The sequence below is a fragment of the Schistocerca nitens genome, chromosome 6, assembly GCF_023898315.1.
Source record: "Schistocerca nitens isolate TAMUIC-IGC-003100 chromosome 6, iqSchNite1.1, whole genome shotgun sequence".
Classification (NCBI taxonomy): Eukaryota; Metazoa; Arthropoda; class Insecta; order Orthoptera; family Acrididae; genus Schistocerca; species Schistocerca nitens.
The window spans coordinates 597,378,580-597,391,090 of NC_064619.1; the positions used below are offsets into that span (position 1 = coordinate 597,378,580).

Below are 12,511 nucleotides of genomic sequence, written 5' to 3' on the forward strand. Positions count from 1 at the left end.
AATAAAATGAGCTCTAACATGGAAAGTAAGCGTTTCCGGACACATGTCCACATAACATATTTTCTTTCTTTGTGTGTGAGGAATGTTTCCTGAAAGTTTGGCCGTATCTCTTTGTAACACCCTGTATTTCATGTATTTATCTTTCGTTCTTTGTGACTAGCTTTGGGGTCGCAGTCCCTCCCAGGGTGAGTGGAACTTTTTTCAATTTGTTGGTTAATTTCCCACCTCTGTCTCCTTGGTTTTTATTTCATGTATTTCCCTTTCGTTCTTTGTGACTGGTCTTGGCATCGCAGCAGTCCCTCTAAGGGTGTGTGGAACCTTTCTCTATTTGTTGCTTATACAGGGTTGTACCAAAAGTAAGCTTCCCATATTTTTTACAAATTGTTATTAATTTCTACATCGTTGAATAGCTTACACTTTTGTCTATTTTTCAACACAAGTCTCCATTTTTTCCGACACACTTTTGAGGACAGTGCTCCAGCTTTTGTATTCCTAAGCCGAAGAAGTTTACCGCCAACCAATTGAGGAAGCGTGTGACCTCTGCTCGGACCGCATCGTCGCTCTTGAAGCGTTTGCTACCTAAGTGTTCCTTTATCTTGAGGAAGAGGTGATAATTGCTGGGGGCTAAGTCCGGGCTGTATGGGGGATGGGACATGACAGTCCACCAAAATTTCTCCTGTGTTTGACGAGCGGCGAGGGGTCGAGCGTTGTCGTGTGGAAGCACTAATCCCTCCGTCAGTCATTCTCTCCGGCGATTCTGGATTGCTCGCCGGAGTTCGGTCAATGTTCCACAATATCTGTCTGAGTTTACAGTCGTCCGATGTTGGTTCAAATGCCTCTGAGCACTATGCGACTTAACTTCTGAGGTCATCAGTCGCCTAGAACTTAGAACTAATTAAACCTAACTAACCTAAGGACATCACACACATCCATGTCCGAGGCAGGATTCGAGACTACGACCGTAGCGATCATCCACAGACTGGCCGGCACACCGGACCTCGACACAAATCCGCAGGGCGGATTCGTATCGGGGACCGCCGCTCCTTCCCGCCCGGAAAGCCGTGTGTTAGACCGCACGGCGTCCGAGGTTGCATGAAATCGATGAGTACCCCCCTTCTGATCTCAAAACACAGTTGCCATTACGATTCCTGCCGACTGCGTTTGTTTGAATTTCGTTGGTGGCGGTGAACCGGAGTAACGCCATTCACGAGACTTGTTCTGTTTCGCGGTTTTATTCCTCATGAATCTCCACAGGTCGTAACTTCCTTGCGTGAAGAAATAGGGTTACTGCTCGAACAACGCACTTCGCGAGAGCGGCGATCAACACTTCTACCTCTGGCGGTTGCCGTGTCAACACTGAGCGACGTAGCGAATAGCGGACGACGGGCTCGAGAGTGGGGGAACCACTGCGCACTACACTGTTGTCGGATTTAGCCTAGCACCTCCCCTCGTGGCTGGGAACCTTACTTTTGGTACAGTCCTCTGTCTTACCCTACAGTTTCTACTCTCTACAGCTTCCACCCGTACCACGGAAGTTGCCCCCCCCCCCCCCCTCCCAATGTTTTATCATACTGTCCCTTCTTCTCGCCAGCTTTTTGTTTTATGTTCTCTTCTTCCCCGATCCTACAGAGAACTTCCTCATTCCTATCTTATCAGTCCACCTACTTTTCAACATTCTTCTGTAGCACCTAAGACTATTGATAAAATAACGATACATCTAACTTTACCTACAAAATATCGATTTATACAAACGGTTTCTTCTTCTCCGATGTGTCGATATCAAAACAGCAATACGAGTACCGATATTTTTATTTTATATTTCATTTTTTTCCTACTTTTCGTTAAATATTTGTAATTGTTCTTTTAAATTGGTGTAGAACTTAATTTTACTTTCACTGTGTGAAGGAGTCTTACTACATTTTCTCTGTGAGAAGGTGAAACAAGTATATGTGGTAGATAAGAAGAAGTCCGATTGCACTTCGCAAGGGGGCAGGGCAGGGGGGGGGGGGGGGGGGAATGACGATGTGAGTAATAAAATAACAAGATTTCCGACGTGAAGAAATAGCACACCAACTGCGCTAAAAAACAACTTTTAATGCAGCTAGTGTGCTATTTTTTTACATCGACATTCTTAAAGAAAAGATGAACAAAAATCTAAATCACAAGATTGGTCCTTCCGGCGGGTGGAGACGTTTGAGGCGAAATACTGTCGTAATCGCTGCTCGGCGCTATGAACAGAAACTGCAACGTTTTGCTTCACTACGCAAGTTTCCCACATCAACATGAAAAAACGGTTTATTTCGACGTGTAGCCAATGAAAAATTAAGAAAATAAGGTATGAGAGGTTAACTGAAATGAAACATTGCATGACAATCCTACAGTTGTTAATTAATAACACAACAGTCGACCAAAAAGGAATTGTAATACAAGCTTCTCATCTGCACAAAGTCCCATTATCAACTTACAAATTTTCAAATTAAATATTTTTCTTTCAATTCTTGCTCTAAGGGAGTAGGCAGGCTGGTACCTTGTTGATGAACAGGATATCTATTAATAAATCAGTAATTAAATATACAACTCTTAAATGGGCAGTATATTTACAATGTGCAGCCGATATTTTTATAGGCTGGTATGTCGATACTTTTTCCTTAGGTATGTCGATATTTTTTGTCGATTTATCGAGAGCCGTTGTCCGCAGCTCGTGGTCGTGCGGTAGCGTTCTGGCTCCCCACGCCCGGGTTCCCGGGTTCGATTCCCGGCGGGGTCAGGGATTTTCTCTGCCTCGTGATGACTGGGTGTTGTGTGCTGTCCTTAGGTTAGTTAGGTTTAAGTAGTTCTAAGTTCTAGGGGACTGATGACCATAGCTGTTAAATCCCATAGTGCTCAGAGCCATTCGAGAGCCGTTAATCAAACTTTCTTAATGACAGATATTTTTAAAAAATATCAGCAGTCCTAGTAGCACCACATCACAGATGCTTCGACTCTCTTCTGTTCCTGTTTTCCACAGACCATAACCGACTACCATACAGAGCTCTGGTCCAGACGTACATTTTCAGAAAATTCTTCTTCAAATTGAGGCCTATGTTTGATACTGACAGACTTTTTTGGCCTGTCTGCTTTTCATGTCCTCCTATTTTCTCTCGTCATGGGTTATTATGCTTCCAACGTAGCATAATTCCTTAATTACGCTTACTTCGTGATCACCAGTTTTGATGTTAAGCTCCTCGACATTCACAGTTCTGATACTTCCATTTCTTACGTCTTTCTTCGATTCGCTCTCAATCCATATTCTGTACTCATTACTCTGTTCACTTCATCCAACAGATCCAGCAGTTCTGCTTCACTTTCACTGAGGATAGCGATGTCACCAGCGAATCTCATCGTTCATGTCCTTTATCGAGTGGGCCGATGCAAAAGTGAACGGTATACTTTTGATTTGTACTGTGATTTTCAACTTGTATGTTATATTTTCTTTGTTCTGTGTGTATGTTACATCACATGACTCAGTGCATTTCGTGTTTATGTGATTGTGGTTTTCTGGGGCCAGTTACAAATTCTATCTATTGACAGAATAGCTTGTCGAAAGACTCAATTTCCATATGTATTTTCTATATGTATTCTCTTTTAAGCTTTAGCAGGTCTTGTAGTATTTACATGATGTATTTAGAAAATAAATTAATATTTCTTTGGCGGGTAATGTGTTCGGTAGCTACATTAGATTGCGTCACTGGAACGTGCTGCCATCTCTTGAGTTTTATGTATCTGAGGGAGAACGGACAGCAGGTATTCGAATAAATATGCAGTCATTGTAAATTCCTGGTCCTCCGCCAACACATAAATTCTACTTTGCTGCCTGTTGACGCAAACACTTAGGTTAACTGATGATTCTGGGGCTACAGGTAGGACGTGGAGGCACAAAGTTAAACAAAAATAAATTTGCCACATCATGAAGACAGCGGGCACTAAGGGACAGAGTAAACGCTAGAAAGGAGAGATCATTGATTACACTTTTTTTAACTTCCCATCTTTATTTCCATTATCGTTTCTGTACATTAAAGATAAATTCTTGTCTAACAGCTTCGAGCCATTTAAGTGATGAACTATTTAAACTGTTTAATTTTTTATCGACATTTGCAGATTAGAAGAGTTCATGTTGAGATGGCTTCAGCATATTTATGAGATGATACTGATTTTCTGTTAGACAAGACGAACTGCCAGTAAATATGTGTAGCATGAGAGTGGGTTTGGGATGGGAGAGACACGTTACAAGTGAACTTAACAGGAAAGAAAATACTGATGCGCGAGAGAGAGAAGTGCAATAATAATGTAGGTAGGGGTAGGGATTTGATTTGGGATCGAGTCATTTCAGGTAATGATAAATCAGATCATCACCTTAAGCCGTAGGCACACAAACCGTGCTTTTCAACGTCAACGTTGAGCGTATCGAGTTCATTGTTCTGCTGAACAATTAACAAGGAAAACTTCCCATCGCGAACCCCCCCCCCCCCCAGATTTAGTGGTAAGTTGTCCCATTGGATAGCCCGTCAAAAACTAAACACAAATAAAACATGAAAATAGGAAAAAAGTCTACTGAACTGTGGAAAAAAGAAAAATAGAAACAGTGAACGGTCCAAAGAAATATGTGGAATGTCGAAGAAGGTAACCGATCTTCGCGTCATGGTTCTGTGGTCATGGTGTTGGGATGCAACACGATACATTCGAGTTGAAATTTTCCTCGGTCCAAATTTTTTTTTCTTCACAAAATTTCAACTTTCCATCCAGTCATTCGCTGTATTGAAATTTGTGTATGTGTCGTGGCGTAATGTCAGTTTGCAATAGCAGCGTGTAACGAAGGGACGTCCAGACGTACGTACCTCCTATTTGTTGTACACAAGTACAACATATTATGCCTCTTGCGTTCCGGTTTGAATGTTTTGAATCTTGAATTACCAAGTTGTAGCATAAAAAAATTTGTTCAAATGGCTCTGAGCACTATGGGACTTAACTTATGAGATCATCAGTCCGCTAGAACTTAGAACTACTTAAACCGAGCTAACCTAAGGACATCAGACACATACATGCCCGAGACAGGATTCGAACCTGCGACCGTAGCGGTCGCGCGGTTCCAGACTGTAGCACCTAGAACCGCTCGGTCACCCCGGACGGCGTTGTAGCATAGTTCACACCGTTTATTTGTTGTTTTTATTTTTATGAGAGGTCTATGCGGCATCTCGCCTGCTCTCACTATTCATCACAGAATATGAGTCCTATGGTAAGAATGTATCACCGTCGCAAGTAATTCCTATGTTAGCTCCATTAAAAGCACATTTCCTCCCTTTCCATATGATAGTCATGTTTTTCTGTCTGTTGTGTACATAAATGAAAACTTCAATATCCGTGAACATGTTATGATTCAGTAAGGACATCGGCTTATAAAAGTTCCATTACAAACACATAAACATTGTATCTCCGTTCTAACTTTTTAATAGTAAGATTATTCTTACTTGATCACTGTACCTATTCAGCAGCCGAATCCTTACAACATATGAAATACAGGACTTAAGAAAATGCAAAATATCAGCTTCCTGTGAATAGTGCAAGCCATCTTGTAGATTAAGCCAATTGAACAAACTCACTATTCAGAAAGAGCGCACTTATATTTACATAACATCGAATATCATAGAATATGCTTTTATTAAATTAATAAGAAAGCATGAGAACCTATTAGAAAACGCGAAGGTTAAAAAAAAAATTTGGATTCAGTGAGATGCGAACCAGCAACACACCAACCTTACAGTTCTGACACTACTACAGCGACCATGAATGTTTCGTGTTCTTACTTTGCATGTAACTATCTCCTGAAAGCTTTAATCGTAAGTATGTTAATACTAAACTAAACTCCGCCCGAACAAGCCATGAAGGGCCAACGATACCGACCGGCCGCCGTGTCATCTTCAGACCACAGGCGTCACTGGATGTGGATATCGAGAGGTATGTCGTCAGCACACCGGAGCCGCTACTTCTCAGTAAAGTAGCTCCTCAATTGGCCTCACAAGGGCTGAGTGCACCCCGCTTGCCAACAGCGCTCGGCAGACTGGATGGTCACCCATCAATGTTCTGGCCCAGACCTACAGCGCTTAACTTCGAAGATCTGACGAGAACTGGTGTTACCACTGCGGCAAGGCCGTTGTCCAAAGTATGTTAATAACTCACATTTAATTACAACAAATTCTACCAAGAATAATGCATTTTTGATCCCAAATGTGCCGTTGTCTTGAAATGGCATAACCTCAAAATACGCAAGTTGCAATAATTATTGAACGACGATTATAACGTTTCCCGTCACATTACAACGAATCACACAATTAGTGAGGGCTTTTCGAGAGAACCTCAATTTGCTGGTGCTCAGATACACATGGGTATGGGTTCGAACTGAAAACCAGTAAGGCGCCTCGCGACTCTGTACTGAAGAGAGATGGCGTCGAAACCCACGAGAAAGACAGGCCGTGGGGTGTACGTCACAGCACGTGACACTGCAAGTCTTCGAGTGCCAGCATCCGTCTCTGGCGGGGTGCGGGTCACTCTTTCAGGCGAGTTCAATAATTCTTTACTGCGCCCTTAAATGCATGCAAGCTCGCGATATCACGCGACAAAGTTAAGATCTTTAGTGGGTACTTTTTCAGTTACGTACTGTTTTCCGTGGGCTCTGCATGGAGCCGAATGTTCGCGAAGTGTGGCGGACTAGCCGACTAGTGCGACGTCACAAGTTTGTAGCGTGGCCCGTATATCTTGCGGGCTCCGCATGGCGTGCATGTGACGTAGGGGTGCTCGCTCTTCCATCTCATTGGTGCACTTTCAAACGAACTTTAAGAATACTGGACATGCCAGATATAGATCTGCACGTTCGAAAAGATTTCCCAATGTGTTATTCCACGCTGTGGTGTCAGAAGCCCGGCATGCTCAACGCTCAACGTTAGAATGCGCGGTCAATGTGCCGGCGCCTTTACGTTAGTCTCCGTACTAGTCTATGTCTTCTTTTTGTGGGGAAGATCGTAGTGTACCTGAATAGCCCAAGAACACTGACTCACTTCAGGATAGCCGGCCGGAGTGGCCGTGCGATTCTAGGCGCTACAGTCTGGAGCCGAGCGACCACTACGGTCGCAGGTTCGAATCCTGCCTCGGGCATGGATGTGTGTGATGTCCTTAGGTTAGTTAGGTTTAATTAGTTCTAAGTTCTAGGCGACTGATGACCTCAGAAGTTAAGTCGCATAGGGCTCAGAGCCAGTCAGTTCAGGATAATGATGGAAGAGGAAATCACCAAATCCCAGTGGACACATTGCGTCACGCAGTGCAATCTTACAGTAACTTGCTGAATTCGTGTGGCAAAATCACAGACGTAATTTTTTAAGAAGTGAGGTATAATGCTGCTTTCAGTTTCGTAAAACATGTTTTGGAATTTAAAGAAAATTTTGGAACTTTTTTAAAATGTTTTTTAGCGTTCCGTTTCTCAATCGGCAAAACGAAATCCTTTGATAATCGCTTTGTTTTTCGTCTGTCTGTCTGTCTGTTGGCTATTAAAAAAATAAATGTCGTGTGACTGGGGCCACCCGTCGGGTAGACCGTTCGCCGAGTGAAAGTCTTTCGATTTGACGCCACTTCGGCGACTTGCACGTCGATGGAGATGAAATGATGATGATTAGGACAACACATCACCCAGTCCCTGAGCAGAGAAAATCTCAGACCCAGCCGGGAATCGAATCCGGGCAGTTAGAATTGACATTTTGTCGCGCTGACCACTCAGCTACCGGGGGCGGACTACCAGCTATTAAAAACTCTTTTTTTTTTCAGGAGCGGAACGATGTATCATGTTGAAGTACAGGCTGACTATTATTGAACAATATGAAATAAAATCGCCATAACTTGTGAACGGTTTGTGTTACGACGTTCAACTGCACGGTTGGCCGCGGGGCATGATGGGAATTAGTATGCACATTACTGTTGGTTTAGCGACGAAGCCCTCTTTCTTTTGTATGAGTTCGTGAATAAGCGAAACTGGCGCAGTTCGGGGACTGAGAATCCGCATTTTGCGATCGAGAAGTTTCACCCTTAACGGGTGACCATGTTGTGTGCAATGTCCAGTCACGGAATAATCGGTGCGATATTCCTTGATCGCACGATGATTACCGAACGGTGCGTGAAGGTTTTGTAAGGTGATTTCATATCCATTATCCAAAGTGACGCTGAATTCCACAAGATGGGGTTGATGCAAGACGGAACTCAACCCCATCGAACCAGGAGAGTGTTTGGTGTCGCGGAGGAGCAATTTGGGGAGCGCATTGTGGCTCTGGGGTACGCAGAGGCCGATAGCATGGGTCTCGATTGGCCGCCTTATTCTCCGGATCCGAACACATGCGACTCCTTCTTTTTGCGGCTATATTAAAGACAAGATGTACAGCAGCAACCCCAAAACCATTGCTGAGCTGAAAATAGTGATTCAGGAGGCCACACATAGCGTCGACGTTCCGACACTTCAGCGGGTCATGCAGAATTTCGCTGTTCGTCTGCGTCACATCATCGCCAATGATGGCAGGCATATTGAACATGTCATAACCTAAATCCGAAAATGTGTTGTGACATTTACACGTTCAATAAAGTGTGGGTACGCCGTAGTTTGTAACTAATTTACGTTTTTTTTCATATACCTCAATAATTGTCACACTGTATATATGTATGTGTGTGTGTGTGTGTTTCTACACCTGAAATAAAATGTCTACTGAAAATTCGCGCTGGTGAAAAATATGGGACCCACAATCCAACGTCTAAAAATTGCAAACCAAACTCCTATATTCACAGAATGAAGTGGTTCCTCATGAATACACAGTGGATTTGCAGTACTCCACATACGAAAATTTTGCGAGTTCATGTGCCCGGATAAATGAAACCACGCCTCATCAGTGAAAAACGTTTCATTAAGAATATCCCTTCCATTTTGTTGAACGAAATTTTTGAACCATTGACAATAATGCAGAAGAACACCAGTTCTTGCACGACTGTCACTTTGTATGGGAAAACTAATTTTTTCCTTACAGCTATGTGGGCCGTTCCGACACTAACATCGATTTCCTGGGAAAGTTTTCTTACTGACTTGTTCGGACTCATGGACATTTTATCGGAAATTTCGAGTAATTTATCCTCAGACAAAACGCTAGGACGACCACTTCTCGGTGCATCTGTCGCTGAACCCGTACTTCGAAATTTGTTAATCAGATCTCGCACAGTTTCGCGATGTGGGAGTATTGTCTCCGGGAAAACTGGATTAAATGTTTGACGAACTGAAACTGTGTATTTACCGCCAGCGTTGAACACTTGTTCGACTAAAAACACACGTTCTACAATGGTTAGCATTTTAACAGTGACAAAAACGAAACAAACGAACAAAGGAACCAAACTTAAACGCTCACGTCAACACGTAAAGACACACACACCAACGATACTATTGACGCTGGCTGAGATAAACGAAACAGTGGAATGTTAGGAGAGTCCACTAGAAGGGAAGTAACCTAGGCAGGCGAACAATCGTACGGCACGCGCGGCTTACAATCATACGTTACTGCGGAGAAACTTTTTGAACAGCCCGTATTATTGAAATTAAAATGCTCTCGAAAATTTTGGAATTCCTGGGACCGATATCTTCCCGGCATTAGTGTCGATAACAGGCAAAAATGGTCGAGGTTTTCGGTTCCTGGGGTGGATGAACTATTGATACACCTAATTAAGTTTGTACCATACCCTGAGAGGGCGATTCCTACTCTCTCCTGGGCAGATTTTTTCTCCAATTTTGGCGTTTCTCTGCGGTCCCTTGTACCTGTTTTCCCAACTGACGTGAGTGCTTGTGTTCGCAGAGCGGCGGACGCTGCTGCAGCGGTTCGTGGCGTTCATGGACCTGGACCTGCTGAAGGACCCGGTGTTCTTGAACGTGACGATCGGCACGGCGGCGGTGTACACGACGAACGTGAACTTCAACATGCTGCTGCCGTTCTACCTGCACAACGGCGTACGGCTGACGCTGGCGCAGACGGCGCTCTGCATGTCCTTCATGGCCGGCGGCGACTTCGTGTCGCGGCTCACGGTGCCGCCCGTGACGGACAAGATGCAGGCCAAGGCGCGCTACACCTTCCTCGTCGGCGCCATCTTCCTCGCCGTCCTGCGGTCAGGTGAGCGCCAAGCTGTCCCTGCGACAGGCACACGGGACTATTCATGATCTCGGCGTTCAGATCATAAGCACTAGGGATTACGGAAGTATCCGCTTCCACCCGTCTGCTTTGACCCATGACGTCATCAATATGACGGAAATTGCTATTCTAAGCGTCTCAAATATGACGCCTATGATGTCACTACATACACACGGCAAAAAGCACGATAATACGTATAAATAAGACAATAACGTCTCCATTTTTAAAATACAATCAAACTAACGAGACAACCCTGGGAAATTGGGGGGGGGGGGGCATTTAGGGAGGGGACAAGCTAAATATAACATTAAAAAAACACCACAATCCCAAAACACACTAAATGAAAAAAAATTACGAACTCTACGGTAATCTGACACTTCCCTTGACCTATATAGCTCAACCGCAGCTGACGATACCAAACCACCAACGCCTACAGCAAAAACTACGACAATTTGAATCAGACATTTCCTTGACCACAGCTGATATTGACACGAAAAAACCAACACCTACAACTACGAAAAACAGAACCAAAACCACAACACTTCAAAAATTCCAAAGTAAAACATTCCTACGTAAATTAAAATACATTCGATACACAATAAATACACGACACATTACAACTCGAGAAAATAGACCCAAAAAAATGTAATTACCAAAAACAAATTTCGGTGCTGCTAATTAGGTCGGCCATCCCAAACACACACACACACACACACACACACACACACACACACACAGAACGCCATCAAACACAAGAAGACACAACCAAATCAACTCCGCGCCGTAATGAAGTCGCACACCACAACACCCTTATGTCATGGGTCAAAGCAGACGGATGGAATCGGACGCTTCCTTTGACCCTAGAAACCGACAAGTTAAAACCGATACCGGTACTTTACTTCTGAATAACCGGTATTTCTCGGCTACAACAAGTGTTTTTTTTTTATTTTTTTACTGATAAAATACTAAAGAGAACCTCCTGTATTAATTGTTGTGACTTGGCAAGACAGCCAAGCCACTATGAGAGGAAGCCGAAAGGCACGCGTTTAAGCTCACGCAGGCTGGCGTGAGGTCTGGAACAGTTAAAGGAATAGAGACTAGCAAAAAAGGTACGTAGCTTCAGGAATACTTAACTTTAATCCATAATGGGTGAACATCGGTCTGACGGTACATGCATCACAAGATAAATAGCAAATGATAATGGCGCCTTGCTAGGTCGTAGCAAATGACGTAGCTGAAAGCTATGCTTACTATCGTCTCGGCAAATGAGAGCGTAATTTGTCAGTGAACCATCGCTAGCAAAGTCGGCTGTACAACTGGGGCGAGTGCTAGGAAGTATCTCCAGACCTGCCGTGTGGCGGCGCTCGGTCTGCAATCACTGATAGTGGCGACACGCGGGTCCGACGTATACTACCGGACCGCGGCCGATTTAAAGACTACCATCTAGAAAGTGTGGTGTCTCGCGGTGACACCACATTAATAGCAAGAGCTCACATGGAAAACCAATCTTAAGCAAAGAAGGGAAAGCAGAAAGGTGGAAGGAGTATATGGAGGGTCTGTCAAGGGACATGTACATGAGGTTAATATTATGGAAAGGGAAGGGAGATATGATACTGAGTGAAGAATTTGACAAAGCACTGGAAGACCTAAGTCGAAACAAGTCCCTGAGAGCAGACGACATTCCTTCAGAACTACTAATACCCTTGGGAGAGGCAGCCATGACAAAACTCTTCCATTTGGTGAGCAGGATGAATGAGAGAAGCGAAATACCCTCAGACTTCAAGAAAGCAGGTCCTTACAGGTATGAAAATTATCCAACTGTCAGTTTAATAAGGCACGACTGCAAAATACTAACACGAATCCTTTACAAATGAATGGAGAAACTGACATAGGCCGACCTCGGGGAAGATCAGTTTGGATTCCACAGAAATGTAGGAACACACGAGACAATGCTAATCCTACGACTTACAGGAGATGGCTTAAGGAAAGACAAGCATTTGTAGACAGAGAGAAAGCTGGAGTACCCTATTTCAATTTCTAAAGGTGGCAGGGGTAAAATACGGGAGGCTAAAGTCTATTACAATTTGTATAGAAAGCAGAGGGCAGTTACGAGTCGACGGGCACGAAAGGGAAGCAGTGGTTCAGAAGGGAGTGAGAGAGGGTTGTAGCCTATCCCCGATGTTATTGAATCTGTATATTGAGCAAGAAATGAAGGAAACAAAAAAAAAATTTGGAGTAGGAATTAAAGTCCAGGGAGAGGAAATAAAACTTCGAGGTTT

The 12,511-nt window shown here is 43.8% G+C and overlaps 1 protein-coding gene across 1 annotated transcript in view; it reads left to right on the forward strand.

Moving 5' to 3' along the window:
* LOC126262966 (monocarboxylate transporter 1-like) overlaps positions 1 to 12,511 on the forward strand; it is a 278,318-nt gene that overhangs the window by 242,517 nt on the left and 23,290 nt on the right. Inside the window, exon 6 of the mRNA XM_049959916.1 lies at positions 9,903 to 10,214. Coding sequence (XP_049815873.1) covers positions 9,903 to 10,214 — 312 coding nt within the window. The remainder of the gene's footprint in view (positions 1 to 9,902; positions 10,215 to 12,511) is intronic.